The 23,800-nt window shown below is 35.1% G+C and overlaps 2 protein-coding genes across 2 annotated transcripts in view; one reads left to right on the top strand and one right to left on the bottom strand.

Annotated features, from left to right (window-relative positions):
• LOC115214034 (notchless protein homolog 1) overlaps positions 1–292 on the bottom strand; it is a 240,657-nt gene extending 240,365 nt beyond the window's left edge. The window contains exon 1 of the mRNA XM_029783059.2: positions 161–292. Coding sequence (XP_029638919.1) covers positions 161–165 — 5 coding nt within the window. The 5' untranslated portion in view covers positions 166–292. The remainder of the gene's footprint in view (positions 1–160) is intronic.
• Positions 293–799: 507 nt separating this feature from the next.
• The window catches only part of LOC115216821 (39S ribosomal protein L18, mitochondrial), a 43,944-nt gene continuing 20,943 nt past the window's right edge, over positions 800–23,800 (top strand). Inside the window, exons 1-3 of the mRNA XM_029786408.2 lie at positions 800–913; positions 11,906–12,005; positions 19,265–19,342. Of these exons, the coding sequence (XP_029642268.1) occupies positions 838–913; positions 11,906–12,005; positions 19,265–19,342 (254 nt within the window). The 5' untranslated portion in view covers positions 800–837. The remainder of the gene's footprint in view (positions 914–11,905; positions 12,006–19,264; positions 19,343–23,800) is intronic.

The following is a 23,800-nucleotide window of genomic DNA, read 5'->3' as shown; positions in this document are numbered from 1 at the left end:
GGAATGAATCAAAGAAACACGTGTATATATATATAAAAATAAAGTAGTAATACATCGACTTGTTTTGATAAATGGAAGTGTAAACATTTTCTCAAACAGACGACAACAATGCATAATTAGAGGTTTCTAAAGAACGAACAAAATGTCATAGATTCCTTACGCCATAGTAAGCAGTTTGTCTTCACAAAACACAATTGTTGTCGATCGCAATCCACGTGCTCAATGTAAACTTCTTGGAACCGGTGAAACTATACGTACGTCTCCTTTGAGAAGAATGTTTAACACAGGGCTAATGCAAAATATTTTTATAATACATTAAATAATTTTAGAATTTAATCGACTCGTGCCACTATAAATAATCAGTTTAGTAAACTTTGATATTTACTTCAAAATACAAACAGTAAAAATTTGTCTCCTATTTTTTAAAAACATTCACGATATTTTTTGTCAATTGAGTGATGCAGTATGAAGATCTAAACCAGATATTATTTCATTTCAGACGTTCTTCAATTATTTATTCATCACGATCCCTTAAAAACTTGATTACTCTACAAAAAATCTTATTTTCACATCTAGCATTTTAATAACCGTTTAATCTATATTAATTCAAAGATAATTTTTAAAAATAGATGATTTGTGATATTTTATCAATTATTAACGAAAAGAGGAAATTATCATTAAAGTTTAAATTTATGAATTCATATAAATCTATCTTATTAAATTTATACAAATCATTAAATTTATAGAAATTAGAAAAGTAAATCTCTAATTTCGTTCCGAGGTTTCGGTTTCATGTTTTGTACAACCTATGTGTTTTTAAAAAGGGGCAGCGAAGCCATGGCTGCGCTGTTAAGGTCATTACGTCGCTCTGTAACACTTTTAAATACACAAACACAGTTACCAATTTCGACCGGTAAAGTATTCTGGCTATTTCATTTGTTTTTAAGGTTGCCGAAAACATTGCACATACTATAAGACTTCTATATATTCATTGTAGAGATATTTTAAGAGGCTGTAAATAGTCGTAGACCATGTCTGTTTTGTTTATTTAGTCATCTAATTCTCCTTCCCAAGGATGAAGAATGAAAGCCACAGTAACGCCTTCATATTTATAGTGTTTTCTGTTACCACACCTAGGAGTTCTGAATTCAAATCCTTTCAGGGATCACTGTGCTTTTCATTATTTCGAAGTCAATTAAAATAAGTGTATATTTAAAATTGGAAGGACACTTTGCACAAGATGGTCCTGGTTGCATAAATCATGGAATGCACTCACGGCTTGAGCACTTTTAATTATTTGTTTGCTCAATCAGAGCTGACCTTGGGTTAAACAACAAATATTGTCTTTGCTGATCGTACTTCTGTATATTGACCTTTATATTGACCGTGTGGAAAATGAGGGGCTAATGCAGTTTCGCACGTCTCCTTGAAAAATGCATTTTTTTTAACAAGTGTTTTTCAGATTCTTACGTTTTAGATGTCGGAGATTACGAATATGCCCCCCAAAAAATCCCACCCCACTCCATTTAAAATTTTGAACTTTTTCGAAATTTTTTCCCCCCTGTGTTTTAGATGATGGAGATTCTGGATAGGCGCAGGAGTGGCTGTGTGGTAAGTAGCTTGTTTACCAACCACATGGTTCCGGGTTCAGTCCCACTGCGTGGCACCTTGGGTAAGTGTCTTCTACTATAGCCTCGGGCCGACCAAAGCCTTGTGAGTGGATTTGGTAGACGGAAACTGAAAGAAGCCTGTCGTATATATGTATATATATATATATGTGTGTGTGTATGTGTTTGTGTGTCTGTGTTTGTCCCCCTAGCATTGTTTGACAACCGATGCTGGTGTGTTTATGTCCCCGTTACTTAGCGGTTCGGCAAAAGAGACCGATAAAATAAGTACTGGGCTTACAAAAGAATAAGTACTGGGGTCGATTTGCTCGATTAAAGGCGGTGCTCCAGCATGGCCGCAGTCAAATGACTGAAACAAGTAAAAGAGTAAAAAAGAGTATGCAAGAAACCACGTTTTGAAAGTTTTAAATTCAATAAGCATATAGATATGTGTATAAAGAGATAGATATGAATGTCTTCCTGGTGCTAAAAACAACTACTGTAGGACCGCCACAGTTGATAAATATATTTTATGAATAAACGGATAGGGACAGACAAATAAATAAATGAATGAAAAAGTTCAAAATTTAAAATTGGGCGAGCGGTGAAATTTGAGCTCCTTCTTAAACTTTTGAGGATGTGATATATATTTAATTTACATTATATTTATTATTTACGATTATTTAAGGCAAACACAAGTAAAATGAAAATTCTTTTCACTTTAATGTTTTTGTTTGTATTTAATTTCGATTTGCATATGCTCGTCAATTCGCTACGATCTCTTTAAAGTAAACAAACCAAAAACTTTAAATTGGGAAAGGGGAGGGGGTAATATTAATTTTTTTTTTTTTTTTTGCACATTCGTAGTCTCCGACATCTAAAACGTAGGAAACCGAAAGAATTTTTTCAAAAAAATACGTTTTTCAAGAAGTGTGAAACTGCGCAAACGAACCTGGGGACTTTCGGAAAATTCACAAGATCCGATTTTTCCCCTCATAACTTTCAGGAAAATGGATATATATTGATTTTTCTTTTACAGAATCCCACGTTTTCGGTTATGAAGAATCCGACTCTGAAAAAGAATTGTTTGCAAAATTTCAATTAAAAAAAAAAAAATACCCCTTCCAATTCTACGGCCTTAGCCTTGAAGCAGGCTATCCACATGCTAGAAATAACAGCCAAATCTCACAAAACTGCGATAAAATAATGAAAGAAATATGTAATCAATCTACTCATCTTTCTTTCAGTGTAATTTCCCACAGTAATATAACAAAGTAATTCATGTGAAATTAAAGTGTTACTTTTTTTTTGTTTTGAAAGTTACAAAAAATGAGTGCAGAAATAACAGCAAGCTCTTTTGAAAAAAGAAAAGTAAAAATAGCAAAGAAATACCGGGACAAATTGAAATTAAAGAGAATCATTTGACCAGCTCGAAACATCGTGTGTTTGTGGAACTGAAAATGGTCTTGCCTATTTGAGAATTGGCTGTTATTTCTAGCATGTGGATAGCCTGCTTGAAGGCCAAGACTGTAGAATTGGGAGGGGAGGGTGTTGGTTTTTTTTTTTTTTTTGCAATATATATCCATTTTCCTGAAAGTTATGAGGGAAAAATTGGGTCTTGTGAATTTTCCAAAAGTCCTCCTCTCAACTAGATTCGTTTGCGCAAATTTTTTTTTTTCATATTCGTTTCCTACACAGCACCCAGCAGGCTGGTTTTTTTTTGTTTTTGTTAACGGGTGAGGATCTTTATATTGACCAAGTAACACTGGAACTAGCCTGAGCAGAGTTGGTCAAGGTTGCTCTCCAGCACTACCATTGCTTTTGTTTTTGTTTCTAAGTTTAAGGTGGTGTGACATTACTTTATTGTGTTTATGTCCTCTCAGACTGTGAGATGAGATATTAGTGTTTACTTTGAGTTGTTAAAGCTTAGTGCAATATTTCAGATTCACCAATGTTGAAGCTTTTACCAAATGGTTGTAACGCATCATTTTGAGGAGCCACTTTCCAACCACATCTGTATTTCAAAACTGAGAATTGTCTACTAACAAAGTTGTAATTTTAGCCACTTTTTATAATTATAAAATTTACTGTATAGCGAGTTCACAGATGTCTGACGGTCTCGTAATCCTACATGATTCGACTGTTAGCAATTTATCCAACACTACATTCAAAGTGACCGAAAATGTTAGTAGGTAGCAACTGTTTATATTAATGTTTGGAGCCATCTTTCCACTTATGTAAAGCTTGTTTCCATTCACAAGTTGCACCATTTTGCGATAATTTGGAGTATGATTTAATACCAAACTTCTACACCATATCTTGGAGAATTGCAAACAATTAGTAACCACTATCAATAAGCCACTGATGAAGTGCACAGTTACAGTGTCAAAACAAAAAATTTCCTCATATCTATTTAATGGGTTGAGACTGCTAATAAAGTTTTGCAAATTGTAATACATTGTTTATCAACGGCAGAATGTTCTTTGTGGCCATAAAGTTTCTGATCCATGCCAAACACAAGTTTTAGCTTGAACTAAAGTTCATCTTCCTCACAGCAGCAACATAAGGATTATAGTTATTCAGTCAGTGTGTTCATTATTGTTACATTTGGACTGTAGAAGCAGTAGCCTGCATTGTAAAGGTTTTCTTGGTTTTTATCAGATAAGACAAATCTGTGGTGAACTGACTTTCAATTAACTTCCTTGCTAAGCCTTTAACAAAAGTACCGCAAATAGCCTCTTCTCCAAATGGTGTAGGAAATTTACCTTCTTTTGACAGCTTTCTTACCTCCAAAACCTAAACTGAACAATAATAGCTCCATAAGCAGTACCCTCCAAGAATCCACCTTTGCTGCCTGCTCTGCATCCAACTACACTATGTACCCTTGTTGAATCTACTCCAAATCTCCCCTCCTTCCACTTTGCCAGGCTCTCCACCTTGCATCAACATATACTAAGCATTAGAATACTTTTGCCTGCTTCAAGAAGTAGATCCTGAGAGTGCTCCTTCCATTACACTCAAACATTGTACTCCAGAACTTGCTCTCACACTCACTAAACTCTTTAATCTCTCACTCTCTATAGATGCATACTTTTATATTTGCAAGTACTCTTCAGTATTTTCCACTTAAAAAAAAAGCAACCCCCGCTGATCCGACCAGATGTTTTCCTATTTCATTTACTTTTAACATATATAAGATAGTGGAAGCAGCCATTGACAACACCTTGAGTTTCTTTTTCTTGTCAGTGGCCACCAGTGTGGCTTTTGTAGAGCCTGATTCATAGGAGGCTTTCTCTATTATGTCACTCACCAGTTGACTCTTTCTTTAGAGAAGTCAGCGAAATCAATGTTTCTTGTTCTAGACACCTTTAACTGTGTCTGGCTTGCAAATTTCTTGTCAAAATTTTTCAGTTACTGTCTCCACCCATCTCTCATCTTTTGTATCAGATTACAGTATTGTGAGATTTGTTGATAAAGCTCTTCCTGTCTAATTCTCAATCAACTCTGGTGTGTCACAGGGTTTGGTTTAGTTCCCCATTCTCTTCCTTCTATATATCAATGACCTACTAGCTGCCACAGCTAACAATGCTCACTCTTTTACATGCAACCTAGACACCACTTGCCAAACCTGCAGTGCTTTCATGAATGGAGATCTTGAGAGCATCATCCAGTGGAGTCATGCTGATCTTGTCTTTTTTAAATGCAAAAACCTCAAGCACTAATTTAAAACACACCACTCCAAAACCCCGCTAAACATAAACAGCACTTTGCTAGAGCTCTCTTAGTTGCTCCAGATGCCGGGCTTCGTTATCTCTGAGTATCTGATCTAGCAAAAGCACATCTTTAACAAGTTAGGATTACATCTCAGAGACTAGCTTTTCTTCAGAGTCAGAAAATGTTTCAGCCTTCAAAGGTTGCTAACATTCTACAAGGTTCAAATAAGGCAATGGAGTACTCTCACATCGGAAATAATGCTACTAAGAACACATATCCTGCACTGCATCCAGACGAGGGCCACTTAACCGATTGGTATTCAGTCACTAACAAACACACACTAGCCTCTGGCATCAAAGGTACTATCTTTTCTCTCTGAATGTTCTGTTATGGCCTCTGCTCTTTCAAGATAGCTGGCAAGGGACTGCTACTGGCACCAAGTTCACTAGTCTTAGTGCGTCTACTCTTACTCCAAACTCAGCAATTGAAAAAGAATTGTCCAAGAGATCTGACAGTCATGAAAACATTGTCCAAGCTCATATTTTATAAGTATAGTCTTATTCACTAAGTATGTGTTAGTAGATTTTTTTGCTTTTGAATACCATCTTCAGCCTTCTCTGGTAATTTCAAGCCACCCTATTTCATCTTAGTAACTTTTTGTTGTATCTCATAGACTTACTAGAAGTATATTCAATTTATCATTCACATCTGGCTTTATAAGTGTAATGTATATTGCAGGTTTTGCTTCCATGCTGGAAATATTTTTCTAAGTCTATTACAGATTCATCTATAAGAACAAGGTCATCAGCATAGAAAAGCTCTCTCTCTCTCTCTATATATATATATATATATATATATATATAGATAGATAGATAGATAGATAGAGGCAATTAGGCAGATAAACAAATTAGACACATCAAATATAATTAGATCTGATTTGTTTATCTGCATAATTACCTCTATACCTGCTCAACTTGATCCCTCTTATAGCCTTTCTTTACCTTGTGGAATAATCCCCTGTAAAGATATCAGTCTAAGTTTGAATCTTTTGAGCACTACTGTCTTCTATATGGAGAATCTCTGGATCTTGTCTGTGAGAAAAAAAAAAAAATTATATATATATATATATACTAGCAGTATCGCTCGGGTTTGTAAGGGAAATAACTATAAAGCATTTTTAGAGAGTTATAGCCAAAAAAAATGGGAAAAAAATGATGGTAAATTTTTTTTTAAATCGTTGACTCATCGTAGACATTTTTAGAGAGTTACTTCCCTTATATAATAGCGAAAAAATGCATTAAAATGGAAAAAAATGATGGTAAATTATTTTTAAAATCGTAGACTCATCGTAGATGCGCGCTAATACCCAGAAGGGCTCGATATGAATCACGACTATAAGATACCCGGTTTTGGTTAAACTGCACCGCAAAATGTGGGAGTAGTTAGGAATCTAAATCGTAGGAGACAGACAAACAACCTTACTTTTATGTATAAAGATATATGTATGAGGTTTGATCAAAAAGTATTGGGAATGTTGCAATAGTAACAGAGTTAAATTATGCAGAGTGTAGCCACTTAGCATACATTGACTTTGAACTCTGTTATGCATGCATACAAAGTTATAACATTCTTGCTCACTTCTGTTGTTTATAGCAGTGCTTGGAGGTAGAGTGTAGTCATCTCACTACACCACTGATGTTCCAGAAATGATGCGGATTCTCTTTACTCTTTACTCTTTTACTTGTTTCAGTCATTTGACTGCGGCCATGCTGGAGGACCGCCTTTAGTCGAGCAAATCGACCCTGGGACTTATTCTTTGTAAGCCCAGTACTTATTCTATCGGTCACTTTTTGCCGAACCGCTAAGTGACGGGGACGTAAACACACCAGCATCGGTTGTCAAGCGATGGTGGGGGGACAAACACAGACACACAAACATATACACATACATATATACAACGGGCTTCTTTCAGTTTCCGTCTACCAAATCCACTCACAAGGCATTGGTCGGCCCGAGGCTATAGCAGAAGACACTTGCCCAAGATGCCACGCAGTGGGATGGAACCCAGAACCATGTGGTTGGTAAGCAAGCTACTTACCACACAGCCACTCCTGCACCTATATTTATATTTATTCCATGAAGAATTTTTGAAAAAGCTATTTTTTGTTTTATTTTTCGAAGTTGTTTTTGTCAGGCAGGTGATTTTGTTCTAGGGTTACCCTCTCCTTCCCAATAACAAATTACACTGTGTAACATGGCTACTGTTTCCTTCAAGCTTTGCTTTTGTTACATTTATTCAAACCCCAAAGCATCCCTCTCAACACATAGCTGTTATGCGCCCCCACTACACCTGCTCATGATCAGAGATGCACATATTGTCAGCCATGAATGGATATGCTCAAGTGGTTATGGTCAAACAACTGGCAAGCAAATCTGTGGTATTGAGCAGAATATTTTCTATAACGATATTTCTGCTTCAGCAACTCAGCACTGAATGTCTGAAATGTAATGGAAAATAGGTCAATTTCAAAACATTGATGTCCAGGTTACAAAAGTAAAGTTTGGGAGGAATTGTAGTAATTTCCTTTGGTTTCTAGATAGAAGCGTATAAGAAATATCACTGACCGAATACAAAAATAAGTAAATAAATAATAAAAATTTTGTAGTGTTATAAATTAAGTATGAAAACGAAAATACACGTTTATTAAACAATTATTTTAATTGACGTAAATTTTATTATCAAATCAATAATAATTAATTTTAATTATTGCATAATTATTCAGGTGTCTATGACTTTAAATCATGTTTAAAATGACCCAGTGATCTCCCTTGAGATCCGAATGTCTATAAGCACCGGAAAAAATATATTCGTTGGATGTTTCGTTGCAATTTTTATTTTTTATTTTTGAAAGTGATTAACTGCCATTATCACCAGGAATGAAGAACGTTCAAGAATCTATCTAGTAAACATGCAGTATATATGTTATTGACTACGGTGAAGCTGAAGTCCGTCTCGCTGAATTTTCATAGAAATCGTTAAGGGACGTAACTCAAAATTGTAATCTACTGCAATGTAGAATCGTTAGCACGCCAGGCATAATTCCTAGCGGCAGTTCGTCCGTCTTTATGTTCTGAGTTCACATTTGGTCGAGGTCGACTTTGCTTTTTATTCTTTCCATGTTGACAAAAAAAGTAACTGCTGGATACTTATGTCAATGAAATGGATTTACTTCCTCTCCGAACTTGCTGGCCTTGTGGCAAATTTTGAAATGAAGCTATCTCGTTATTTCTCTCATTGAAGCCGGTTATTGTTCAAGGGAAGTAACTTTTGTATTATTCTAATGAAGAATTATGTACCTTAGATTGACTACATTTGAACTTAAATTATTTACTGTCATCACCGCTAAAAATCAAGCTGTAAAATAAATTTGATTTCTTCTTATATGTTCAGAAACAGCGTACATTTTTATAGGGGTGGGATAAACAGTTGTGATGTTTAAGCCAAAATATTAGTGGTATAAAGAACGTGATTGATATTTACCAATGATTAAAACTATTTCATGGTTATAGCTTCCAAGGGTATAAAGTACATGCTATAAATATATCCATCATGTATTATAATATGTTCATCATATTTATAATACAGTGATACCTCGCAGTTCGAGTTTAATTCGTTCCATGACCGAACTCGTCTCACGATTTACTCGTTTTACAAATCAATTTTCCCCATTGAAATTAATTAAAATATAATTGATCTGTTCCAGCCCCCCAACACCACTCAAAAATAATTTTTTATTTCTTTTAAAACAGAATAGCTGTAATTAAAAATAAAATGACAATTATGAAAAAAGAGAATGCAAAAGAAATATGTAACCTGGTTTTATTAACTGAATTACCTTAAAGATGGGATGATTTGTGTGCTTGTACTGCAGATTTCCACTCATATTTTAAGACAAAAATTTGCACAAGTCTCATTTCGTACAGCAAATTACTCGTACAGTGGGGCACTCGTACTGCAAGGTTCTACTGTATATCACCAGCAGACTACATCAACTATGTCATGGTCATTCTGTAAGACTAGTAGATTTGTGGTTATCCACATTACATTGTCATTATTTGAACAGATTTGTGGTCAAGTGTTTCACCTGTGACCATGCTGTCATTTTTCAAGCACTGTTTAACTAGAACTACATTATTCAGTTTGGAGTGATTTGTGTGTTATTTCAAACAGATTGAGTTGACCATATAGAGGCTAACAAATTTGTGCATTCTCTAGAGAGGCATTTCATGTTAGAAGTCACATATGGAAATTCTTTCATTCTTCATTTTATATTTACCTATTGTCTTAATTATCATTATTATTATTATTATTCAAGGTGGCAAGCTGGTAGAATCGTTAGCTCACTGGATGAAATGCTTAGTGGTATTTCACCCATCGCTATGTTCTGAGTTCAAATTTCACTGAGGTCAACTTTGCCTTTAATCCTTTTGGCATTAACAAATTAAGTACCAGTGAAATACTGGGGTCAATGTAGTTGACTGTCCCCCTACCCCAAATTTCAGGTCTTGTGCCTATAGTAGAAGGGATTATTATTATTATTGCGGACAATACTTCAAATTTTGGGTGAGGGTAATGGAAGTTATATTGACACTACCATCTTTATCTTCTTCCCAGCTACTCCTAATCTTCCACCTAGCAAGATACCTGTGCTTATTCCTCTATCATACTTTAACATCTCAACAACAGGCATAAAGTCACCTTCCCCCTCTCAAAATACTCCTCCCACATAGTTGAGAGAGGTTTTCTTCCTCTTCTTTTCCTATGGCAGCCTCATTAGTGCCAGTGGAATGAAAAAAATTACCCAGTACACACTGTAAAGGGTGTCCAGCTGTGGAAACCATGCCAAAGCTGACATTGGACCTAAATGAAGTACTGTGGCTTGCCAAATTCTTTCCAACCATCCACCTCAAGCCACTATGGAAAGCAGATAGGAAATGTTAATGATGATGATGATGATTTGAGTGGTACTTATTTTATTGATGCTGGAAAGCTGATACTGTTGAGTGTATCCTGATATTAGAAGAGGTACATGATAGGAGACATCTAAAAGGATTGGCAACAGAAAGTGTTTCTGGCCATAAAAAACTGCTTCAGAAAACCCATCCACCCTATACCAGCCTGGATAAATAAATATAAAATGATGATACTGGAAAGAATCAGGACAAGGACAACCTCTGTGGAATGTGAACTATAAATGTAAATGTTTGTAACTAAATACCACTAGTATTTTGTTTGTTACTTTATCAATTCTGCCTTTCGTTGCTCTTCTAAACATCAACTGGTTAAAGTATCATTGCATAAATGTTAACGATAGCTTTTCCTTTCATGTTACCAGCAGACTGAAAATTGACTACAAAAGAAACACGAAAGTTTACCAGGAATTTGTCCTTATAATGTTCTTACACAATGAGTATATATAAAGTATAACAGATTTAAGTCCAAAATTTCATTTCTTTTATACATCAAATGCTATTTTAGAAAATTCCAAATTTGAAAATACTGATGCTGGTCAGAGTAAGATTACAGATGACATTTGTTACTTTAAATGTGACTTTATGTTCTATAAGTGAACTAAATTACTGGTTATATTTCTTACTGCCTTTCTTCCTTTGTAAAATATCAGAATTAATTCACAAGGTTAATGTTTGAGTAAGACTTAAGATATGGCTTAATGATTAATAGGTTTGCTTTATAATTCTGTGGTTTCATGTTCAGTACTGCTGTGGAGCACATTGACTATGCATCTTTTCTTATAGCTGAAACCAACCAATGTCTTGTGAGTGAATTTGGTGAAGGGAAGCCATAGGAAGCTCATGGTGTATGTGTGTGAACATATGTTGCTAATTCATGCTTATCACTGTTTGATCTAAATGGAGTGTTTTACATACTTTCATGACATTATAACTGGTCACCCTATGCTCTTGAAGACTTGTGGAATAAAACAATCCATTATTTGAAAAACAAAGAAGGGTTGATAACAGGAAGTATATCTGACCATAAATTCCTGCTTCTTATAAGTCCTCATTCAAGAAAAGTGGAAAGGATGAACAAACTAATATTATAGTAGAATACTTCTTATGTGAAAACAAAATTAAGGAAAGTTAAGTGTTACCCAGATACTCAGTATATCACTTCATTTACTGAGAAATGCAAACTTAAGAGCCTTCTTAACATTACATTTCACTAAGAATTCAGAAATAATTTCTTAACCAGTTGCAATTGGGAGTCACTATGGCACTCATACTTTCCCTAAAATTTTTAATGGAACTATTTATGTAGTTTAGAAGTAAGACTGTGGACTCTATTTTACTGAAGGTTTTTAACACAGCGCCATATTCTTATTGTTATATTGTATTTAAAACCATCTAAAACCAAATATCTATGGGTGTTATTACCATTCAGTGCTCTCCTTATAAAATTTACATCATCTTTCATATTGAATTATTTTGTGTTTTGTCTAGTATTTACAAAAGGGTTTTAATTTTTTGAACTGTGTTAATATTTGAATTTTTACTTATTTCAGAATTAAGGCTTTCAACATCAGTCACTGACGATATTGATAAACCCAAGGGTCCAAATGATGACTACATTGTAAACCCGATGTTCTACAATCGTAACCCAAGGTAAGTGTTAAGCTATTTAATATTTAGAATTTCATGAAGTCTTTTTCTTTGTTTGCTGCTTAAACATAGTTTGTTGGCTGTATATTATTGATATTGTTTTAGTCTTTAGTTTTGTGTATGCACAGGTGTGGCAGTGTGGTAAGAAGTTTACTTCCCAACCACATGGTTCCAGATTCAATCCCACTGTATGGCACCTTGGGAAAGTGTCTTCTACTATAATCTTGGGGAGATCAAAGCCTTGTGAGTGGATTTGATAGATGGAAAATGAAGGAAGTCCATCATGTGTGCGTGTGTGTATATGTATATATATATATATATATATATATATATATATATATATATATATAGATGTATATGTGTGTGTGTCTTTGTGTCTGTGTTTGTCCCCTACCACTGCTCGACAACCAGTATTGGTGTGTTTACATCCCTGTAGCTTAGTGGTTCAGCAAAACAAGGTGGAATAAGTGCCAGGCTTAAAGAATAAGTACTGGGATCAAGTTATTCAACTAAAAGTCTTCAAGGCACTGGTGCCCCAGTATGGCTGCAGTCTAATGACTGAAACAAGTAGAAGATAATAGATATTAGGGGCATAGTTTCTGATTGTTTAGTGCACTAACCTTTAGACTAATCACTCAAAGTTACCAAACTTTCTACAAGAATTGTACTGTCCTTAGATGTGATAGCTTGCTCTTCATCTAGTCATTTTGATTTTTTTACTTGTTCAGTGTTTGGCATTAAGATATTCATATGAAACTCTGTTTGAGGTGTTTGTAAGAATATCAAACATTTGTAAAATCTTCCAGAAAATGTAAAAACATTTTGAGATGAGGATGGTGTATACAAAAGAAAACAACTTTTATCTCTATCATTAACCTTTTGACATTCAGATTACTCTGTCAAATATAATGTGAATGTATTCACACTAGTTTGAATTTATCGTATACTATCTTGTAGCTTTGAGATTTCAATGATGTTATTGTTCATTTTTGGAATGACATTGCAGGGTAGGTGTGAGAGGCCTGATCTGGCTGGTTTGAAGATAAAGCAGGTAGAATATTTTGGCCAGATGTAGCTGGTTTGACTACTAAAAAATTAAGATAATGAGGATGTGCCTTATAATTTGAAATAATCAAATAAATTTGATTAACTTCCTCCTATTGCTGTTTGGATTCTATTGGTCCCACCTTGCATCAATGTATTTCAGAAATAAAGCTTGCAAACCTGTTATTTTTTTTAATAGATAAAATTATTAGTCATATGGCTGTTTCTCTATGCTGTTACGGGTTGGAAATGTCTTACTTCATTTGTGTGTTTTGTGTTATTTTTTTGGTTTTTTGGCTGGTTGTACTTCCATCAAAAACCACTTTTATTGTACCACTAAGATTGATAAGGTTGTCTACAGAACTAAAGAATCGTTTCTACTTTTTTTTTTTTTTGTTCTGGTAAAATAAAACTTGAAAGGAGAAAAAAGAATTTTTGCTAAACATTCTAATTAAAGCAAACTATTGCCAAATGTAACAAAATCTTCAGTCTTCTCAGTACGGTTTGTTCCAATCCTTGTCAAATCATATAATATCTAGAAATATAGATATACTCAACTATATGTGCCCTAAAAATATTGTCTCCCTTAACTATACTGACTAATTACTTTCAAACAATTAAGGACTATTTTCTTCAATACTTTAAATATCTCTTTTTCCTTATTGGTCACTTACAGTTGTCCCAATATGTTTTATCTGCTGCTGCTCTATTGTACCAGTAATCTAGAAACAGCTCCCTCTTTCCTCATGAACTATTATCATTTGTTGCATTTTAACAATTCATGAATAAAACATTTCCTGTGCTTGCTAAGTTTCTATCATAGAAAAACCACAACCTCTATGTCTGTTAAAAGTACATAATCTTTTACATAGTCTGAAAATATTTTAGTTGTCTTAATTTTTTCATCTAATCTATTTACTCATTATCAAAAGGTACATTGTTTGTCTCTTTCTTTATTCAGAAATGTCCTGGAAAATGGTTTAGACTAAAATCTTTACTCTTTTAGAACATCTTCTTAATCTAATATCTGAATATTTATGTACAACTTAATCTCCACATTCTGATAAGTCTTTGGAATTTTTTTTCCCCCAGTTAATAAGATAAATAGTAAATGAGGTACAATTTTATATCAAAGATCAACTATATAGACAATCCTTGCTATACAATTTAACTTAATTAGGTATGTTGTTGTAATGTAATATCATTGTTATTAATATGTTGTAATGTAATAACATTGTTGTAAGGTAAGATCATTGACATTAAAAAAAAAAAAACTAATTGTTTACTTAAAATTAATCCAATTGTCCTTTCTGCTTTAGTGTTGCTTTGCAACTAAATTATGATTTAGGATGTTTGTTCAACTACAAATATTTAACCCTTTAGCATTTAAACTAGCCATATCTGACCTAAATATTCAACCTGTTTTATCCTCAAGCTAACCAGGTCTGGCTTCTTACACTTACCCTACAATGTCTTTCTAAAAATTAATTGCATCATCAAAATCTTGACACTATAAAATAATGCAAGATTAATTCAAAACAGTGGGAATAAAATAATAAGCATTATATTTGATAGAGTAATCTGAATGCTTAAAGGTTAAATACAATGTAGATATGAACCCAATGCTATTCTGACTGCTAGCTATTCAATTGTGAAGTTTTATTGGTAGAGATTATTTCAGTAAAATGTCACACAAACCTGTAAAATATTTATGCATGGTCTTGTTGTCAGTAATCAGATACATTCAGCTCATATCTATGATATAATGAAAATTTAGTTTCGGAACCCCATAGGTGGTTCTCAACCTCAGGTTGTTGTATTCACTGCATGGAAACATTCCATAATATATTGAAAGAGACTGAAATTTAGAAGCTAACTTGGTTTTATTTGTTAATAGAATGATGATTTTGGTGACGTGTATTGTGACAAGAAAGCTGTTTAGCATGTTAGTCAAAATGGAATTTATTTCAAAACTCTATTTAGATTTAAAATTGCAAATATGAACTTATATAATGATATCTCTGTATTCCTTAAGATTGAATATTGAAGAAAATAAGTTTTATACTTCACAGAACACCAAGACAATTAGAATATATAATTAAGATATTTTATTATTGGACTCAGTAGTTAATAGTCATTCTGTTATTGGACTCAATTCAGACTTATTCATATATTCTTGAACTCCTGATACCCCTATTGTCTCCATTTTTACATGCTTATATCTAATACTAAATACCTTTTTTCAACAATTTTTGTTCAAGCTTAGTTCCTCTGGTCTCTCTCTTTCTCTTTGTAACTATTGACCTGGAAGTTGAACTGTAATCATAAATCATACTAACTTCCCCCCTCCTCCACTGATTCTAGTCCTCACTTTTGAGAGAATATTTGGTTCTGTGTATCCTCCTAAGATTAATAAATATAATTTTAAATCACAGAGCAGCTGTATAGGTTGCCTTTCCAAATCACTCTGCTATATTGTAGGACAAGTATTTAGTTTCTTCATCTATTTATTTTACATCCATTTTTTTTCATACTAGCAGTGGTTGGCTGAATGCATATTATTGAAATATTGTTTACAGCCTGATACCCTTCATGTCACTAACCCTTATTTATTTTTCAAATCAAGAATTTTTTTTGTTTCACTGAAGTGCAGAGTTAGACAATAGTTTTGTTGACAGAGAATGTTTAACAAATACCACTACTTTTAACTCAATGCTTTTCATGTGAAAAAAGACCATCTGTACTTACAACCATCCTCACTTTATGACCACAATAAATAAATAAGTAAAAAAAAATTGAGAAAGAAGAAGATGAGCCAGAAAAGAAATACATGGTATTGGTGTGTTTACATCCCTGTAGCTTAGTGGTTCAGCAAAACAAGGTGGAATAAGTGCCAGGCTTAAAGAATAAGTACTGGGATCAAGTTATTCAACTAAAAGTCTTCAAGGCACTGGTGCCCCAGTATGGCTGCAGTCTAATGACTGAAACAAGTAGAAGATAATAGATATTAGGGGCATAGTTTCTGATTGTCTTTGCAATTGAATAAAGCTCTTGCCAGTTTCAAAACAATGGACCCGAATGTCAAATGCTTTGCAAAGGTTGAATATATCATTCAAGATGCTGAGCATTGTTATCATAAGATAAAGGATGAAAAAAATAAAAAATAAACAAAGCTCACCATGTTCCTTGAAAAACCATCTACCTCAACTGAAGAAATGACTGAAGATGAAAAATTTATTTTCATAGGGGCAAGAGTGGCTGTGTGGTAGGTAAGTTGCTTATCAACCACATGGTTCCGGGTTCAGTCCCACTGCGTGGCACCTTGGGCAAGTGTCTTCTACTATAGCCTCGGGCTGACCAAAGCCTTGTGAGTGGATTTGGTAGACGGAAGCTGAAAGAAGCCCATCGTGTATGTATATATATATATATATATATATATATATGTATAAAATAAATATAAGAGAGTGGTCACTATATGGCTCACTCTAGCACCAGTTAATCCAAAAGGTTTCAACCACAAAAATACATGTTTCCCATGAAAGTCAGTACGATTGTTAGCTCACATGGACAGGGCAAATAAAAAATAACAAAAATACAGATTATTTTGGGACAATTGTTTCGCTATTAATGAATTAAATGTAATTTTACTTACAAAAAAATCCACTTGTAGCTCGTCAGCCAAAACTATCTGGATGAAATCCACTCAATCACACGCCAGATTTTACCATAACAATAAATACGCGTGTGGTTCAATTGATTACATCCGACGTTATAATTCAAATGCCCCAACTAACAGCACGCCAAACTTTCACGGAAAACAAATACAGCATTTAGAAATAAATGCAGCATAATTATAATTAATTAATAAGGGTGAGAGAATTAGATACTAATTTAATAGTATATCTATTCAACACCAAGTGGCCTAGTGCTCTGAGAAACCTGGATTATTATAATATTTTATAATATATTATAATATTTTTACAAAATAAATATAAGAGAGTGGTCACTATATGGCTCACTCTAGCACCAGTTAATCCAAAAGGTTTCAACCACAAAAATACATGTTTCCCATGAAAGTCAGTACGATTGTTAGCTCACACGGACAGGGCAAATAAAAAATAACAAAAATACAGATTATTTTGGGACAATTGTTTCGCTATTAATGAATTAAATGTAATTTTACTTACAAAAAAATCCACTTGTAGCTCGTCAGCCAGTCCGTGTGAGCTAACAATCGTACTGACTTTCATGGGAAACATGTATTTTTGTGGTTGAAACCTTTTGGATTAACTGGTGCTAGAGTGAGCCATATAGTGACCACTCTCTTATATTTATTTTGTAAAAATATTATAATATATTATAAAATATTATAATAATCCAGGTTTCTCGGAGCACTAGGCCACTTGGTGTTGAATAGATATACTATTAAATTAGTATCTAATTCTCTCACCCTTATTAATTAATTATAATTATGCTGCATTTATTTCTAAATGCTGTATTTGTTTTCCGTGAAAGTTTGGCGCGCTGTTAGTTGGGGCATTTGAATTATAACGTCGGATGTAATCAATTGAACCACACGCGTATTTATCGTTATGGTAAAATCTGGCGTGTGATTGAGTGGATTTCATCCAGATAGTTTTGGCTGACGAGCTACAAGTGGATTTTTTTGAAAGTAAAATTACATTTAATTCATTAATAGCGAAACAATTGTCCCAAAATAATCTGTATTTTTGTTATTTTTTATTTGCCCTGTCCGTGTGAGCTAACAATCGTACTGACTTTCATGGGAAACATGTATTTTTGTGGTTGAAACCTTTTGGATTAACTGGTGCTAGAGTGAGCCATATAGTGACCACTCTCTTATATTTATTTTGTAAAAATATTATAATATATTATAAAATATTATAATAATCCAGGTTTCTCGGAGCACTAGGCCACTTGGTGTTGAATAGATATACTATTAAATTAGTATCTAATTCTCTCACCCTTATTAATTAATTATATATATATGTATATATGTATGTGTGTGTATATGTTTGTGTGCCTGTGTTTGTCCCCACAACATCACTTGACAACCGATGCTGGTATGTTTACGTCCCCGTAACTTAGTGGTTCAGCAAAAAGAAACCAACAGAATAAGTACCAGGCTTACAAAGAATAAGTCCTGGAGTCGATTTGCTCGACTAAAGGCGGTGCTCCAGCATGGCAACAGTCAAATGACTGAAACAAGTAAGAGTAAAAGAGTAATTGCACTTTTTTAGCAGGTGCAATTTTTTTTATTGTATGTATGTGGAATTTCATATGCATTAATTTTTACATTGATTTTAGTTTGTATTTTTGTTTACAGTACAATAGAATACATATGTATTTTTCATGTTATGTACAATAATTATGGATTAAATGTTTGTGTTTTATATTTTTATAACCCGTTTGAATGAAAATAGTGTTAAAAAATATAAAATCCGACATACGACCAGAATGATTTACAATCTGTCAGTTGGAACAGAACTTGGTCGTAAGTTAAGGAAAGGTGTACTTATCCTAATTGCTTGATTGGGAAAGGTACCAGCATGATTTAAAATCACCTTAGGAGAATGCATAGTACCCAAAGATTTCGCAGATTAAGGGATGGAATTACTGGAGGAAGTTAGTGCAGCAAAGATTCAATTTTCAAGTTGTTAGTTACAAAATGATAGAGAGAGTAGGAGAGAAAGTTCCAGAGAGATTCAGTTTTAAGAAGAAAGAGCAAGAAAAGGTGTTTTTGTATGAGGCATTAGATGTAACATGTGAAACAGGGGTGAAAGGAGCATTAGTTAAAGAAAATAAGAAAGCCTCTAAATCTATGTTGCTATCTATGTAAACCTGCCAGTATGGAAGACAAACATAATGTAGTTTATGAAATATTTCAAAATAAAATATTGGTGTATTGAATTCAGATCTTTTTTTAAGTCTTTGGATTTAACAGTATATATGTATGTGCATACTTTCAAAAACATCAGCCAAAAAGCAAATTGTAAGTGAATAAAATTTGGGCTCTTATTTTTATTTATGTTCATTTTTTTATTTTTATTTTGTATATTTGAAAAAGAGTATAAATTCATTGTGTATTGTTTAATGCATATAAAGCATTTGAAATTATATTTCATTATTATAATTGATTAAATGAAAATGAAATTCTTCATTGGTTGCTGAACCATTGTTATTAAATTCAATTGCAGGACATTGGATTTTATGGGGTTATCTCGAAAGCAGTCTGGCTGGGTATTACAAGCTCCCTATAGAAATTATTATTATAAGTAAGTAATAATTTTTGTTCTACTCTAAGCACATGGCCTGAAATTTTGGGGGATGGGGAAAGTCAGTTACATTGATCCCAGTGCTCAACTGGCCCTTATTTTATCAACTCTGGAAGTGGTTTTTGAAATCAGAATGAAAAGAACTATAAAAAATGCCACCGAGCATTTTGTCCCGTGTGCTAACAATTTTCTCAGTTCACCACCTTATAAATGGTTTCAAAGTTTGGCACAAAGTGAGCAATTTGGCCCAGGAGTGGCTGTGTGGTAAGTAGCTTGCTTACCAACCACATGGTTCCGGGTTCAGTCCCACTGCGTGGCATCTTGGGCAAGTGTCTTCTGCTATAGCCCCGGGCCGACCAATGCCTTGTGAGTGGATTTGGTAGACGGAAACTGGAAGAAGCCTGTCGTATATATGTATATATATGTGTGTGTTTGTGTGTCTGTGTTTGTCCCCTAGCATTGCTTGACAACCGATGCTGGTGTGTTTATGTCCCTGTCACTTAGCAGTCGATCTGCTCGACTAAAGGCGGTGCTCCAGCATGGCCGCAGTCAAATGACTGAAACAAGTAAAAAATAAAAAATAAAAAAAGAAAATTTAGTAGGAGGGAGCAAGTCAATTACATCAACCCCAGTACTTGACTGGTACTTGTTTTATAGACCCTGAAAGGAGGAAAGGCAAAGTTGACCTGGGTGGGATTTAAACTCAGAATGTAAAGAACTGAAAGGAATGCTGCATAGCATTTTGTGCAGTTTGCTAACAATTCTGCCATTTCACTGCTTTAATAATGAAACAATAATCTCTAACTGTGGAGGGATCCTGTGGACAAGGTAGACTCAGGAAGACACAAGATGAGGTGGTGAAGCATGATCTTTGGATGTTGAGTCTCACAGAGGTGATGACAAGTGATTGAGACCTTTTGGCAATTTGCTGTGCTTGAAAAGACATGTCAAGCCAAGTGAAATTATAGTCGTGGCCAGTGCCAGTGACACATAAAATGTACCCCCCCATACTCTTGGAGTAGTTGGTATTAGGAAGGGCATCCAGCTGTAGAAACCAAGCCAAACCAACTGGAGCCTGGTACAACTCTCTGGCTTACCACTTTCAGTCAAACTGTCTAACCTATGTCAGATATGGAAAACAGACATTGATGATGATGAATAATGTAGGTTTTATTCACCAAGTTAATACTAAAAACACTAATGACTAAAACATGGTGATAATCCTTAAAAAAACAAACAAACCCTATCTCCTATCATATATGTGTATAAAATAGTACGTCATTTGAAAATTAAATTTTCACAAAATCTCATTTCAGTCAATTTCTCTGTGTTCATATTTTTATGGTTCATTTCATATCTGATAACACTTGTTTGGAGGATTATGACTAATTCATTGCATTAAAATACTTTTTGTATTGTTGAGAAATAGCTTAGGTAATATCTGCCTTTTCTATTATGTAAAGAAGAGATCTGCACCAATTCAGAATTTTTTTTAGCTTAGTCACAGCCTTTTGTATAATGTTCATTTTCGTATTTGGTTTAAACCAGTGCATGTATTATATTGACATAATGACACTCCATAGACACATCTAAATGTTATAGCTGTTTAGCCCCAAATCAGTCCTGAATAGGCAGACCTACAATCAAAGACATTTCATCCGTGACTGTCCCATTATTTGTATGTATGTGTATATATATATATATATATATATATATATATATATATATATATATATATATATATATATATAGCTACAGAATCAGCCTAGTGATCACAGTGCTGTACCAGCTAAGTGATAACAGGGCTGTTCCATTTAGGACTTATCAACAGTTGACTCTATACTTGAGGTAGATGTGATTTCTTCTGTTAATTTAATTATCAGATCAACATCAATGGAATTTGTAGCTGTGATACCAGTGCTGGTGGCACGTAAGAGAACCATCTGAACGTGACACGTAAAAAGCACCATCTGATCGTGGCCGTTGCCAGTTTCATCTGGTCTCCATGCCGGTGGCACGTAAAAAGCACCATCCGATCGTGGCCATTTGCCAACCTCGTCTGGCACATAAAAAGCACCCACTACACTCACGGAGTGGTTGACGTTAGGAAGGGCATCCAGCTGTAGAAACACTGCCAGATCAGACTGGGCCTGGTGCAGCCTTCTGGCTTCCCAGACCCCAGTTGAACCATCCAACCCATGCTAGCATGGAAAGCAGACGTTAAACGATGATGATGATGATTCATTACAGAGATATACAAATTACATTTTAGTAATTAGTTGGATCCCTCTTTCTGCGGGAATCGACATTCCTGTTCATCCTTACAAGGGTACCAGTCAAGTTCTGGATCTACTTAATTAACTATGATGACAGCTGCATCAAGAAGTGCTGATGTCTAATTGTATAGGGAACATGTTGTAGGGGGTAGACCCTAGAAGATGCGGGACAAACTGGTGAGAAAGGGCCTTGTCATCTTCTCACTGAAGAGATGACAAGGGACCAGAACTTCTGGCTGTTTGCTGTGCTTGAAAAGACATGTGAAACTAAGTAAAATCATGGCTGTCCATACATACAGGCATGTCCTATTCAACCCGCTCTCAACTGAGAGGGCTTAGTTTTTGCAGGCTCATGGGTGCTAGTGTCATGTAAAAGCACCCATGCTGGTGCTATGGAAATGTACCTGTGCTGGTGTTACATAGAAGCACCCATGCCTGCTGGTGTCGCCTAAAGGTGCTCATACCAGTGCCACATTAGAGCGCCCATGCCAGTGCCACATTAAAGTTCCCATGTCAGTGTCACATAAAAGTACCTGTGCCTGTGTCACATTAAAAGCATCCTGTACACTCTGTAATGTGGTCAGTATTAGGAAGGACATCCAGCTGTAGAAACCACACCAAAACAGACAAAATGGAGCCTGAGCAGCTCTCCAACTGGTCAGCTCCTGTGAAGCTGTGCAGCCCATGCCAGTGTGGCGAATGGGCATTAAATGATGATGATGACCCTTCCCTTGTAAATTTGTCGCCTTGTGCACAAACTAGTAATCAATATTTCACATTATCAGTAAACAGAGTTTGCTTAATGTCTCTCATATCCCATACTATGCCTATAATATTATGTATCATTTTGAAAGCTTTTTTTCCTCTAAAGCAGCTAAAACAGCTGTTACCATCTTGTCCACCCCTAAGGAGAGGCACTGGGATTGTTTAAGGGGCTGCTTATGAGTGAAAGCATTTCTAAGGTAACATTGTTTCGTTGTTACCCACTTCTTGAAATTTCCAGTGTTATTGTTTTTGATATGTATTATATGTTTCAAGTAGGCGTAGGAGTGGCTATGTGGTAAGTAGCTTGCTTATGAACCACATAGTTCTGGATTCAGTCCCGCTGTGTGGCACCTTGGGCAAGTATCTTCTACAGCGGGACTGAATCCACATAGCAAATCCACTCACAAGGCCGGCCAAAGCCTTGTGAGTGGATTTGGTAGACGGAAACTGAAAGAAGCCTGTCATATATATGCATATATATATGTATGTGTGTGTATATGTTTGTGTGTCTGTGTTTGTCCCACCAACATCACTTGACAACCGATGGTGATGTGTTTATGTCTCTGTAAAAGAGACCAACAGAATAAGTCCTGGGGTCGATTTGCTCGACTAAAGGTGGTGCTCCAGCATGGCCACAGTCAAATGACTGAAACAAGTAAAAGAGTAAAGAGTAGAGTAGTCTTGGTAACTTGTAGGGTATGTAGTGGGTGTATAGAGCCAGAATGATGAGTGAATGGTAAGACCCTAACCCTTCAGGCCAAATGAGAGCCTCTATGTGGTTATCAACCTACTAGAGATAGCAGACATATCTCCTCCAAAACATTTTATTGTCTTAAAAAGGAAAGACACATGGGATATTGTGTAGTCATGGCTGTAATGTCCTTGATCATAGTAGTGCTAAATGAGAGCTCACCTGAGGTTAGACAATAACTTCTTTTTCTCTTTCCTATCAAAAAAGGCATAGATGATATTTACACAAAATGCTGTTTGTTTTCAATAAACATTATGAAAAAACGTTTATGAATTTGTGTTGCAAGATTCCTTACATGAAGTTGTGTGTTGAAACAGATATTGTTGTACTTCAGGATGGTCATTTTTTTTTGTTTCCAAATAAACACATGCACTATATATTTGTTCTTCACTCATTTATTTCTGTTCTTAGGCTGATGCCAGCGCCTCCTCGACTGGCTTCTGTGCCGGTGGCACATAAAAAGCACCATCCAAATGGGCCGATGCAAGCGCCGCCTTGGCTGGCTTCCGTGCCGGTGGCACGTTAAAAGCACCAACCCATCGTGGCCGATGCCGGACTCCCCTGGCTCCTGTGCAGGTGGCACGTAAAAAGCACCCACTACACTCGCGGAGTGGTTGGCGTTAGGAAGGGCATCCAGCTGTAGAAACACTGCCAGATCAGACTGGG

The sequence above is a fragment of the Octopus sinensis genome, linkage group LG1 (genome assembly GCF_006345805.1).
Source record: "Octopus sinensis linkage group LG1, ASM634580v1, whole genome shotgun sequence".
Lineage (NCBI taxonomy): Eukaryota > Metazoa > Mollusca > Cephalopoda > Octopoda > Octopodidae > Octopus > Octopus sinensis.
This window is presented reverse-complemented; position numbering and strand designations above follow the sequence as displayed.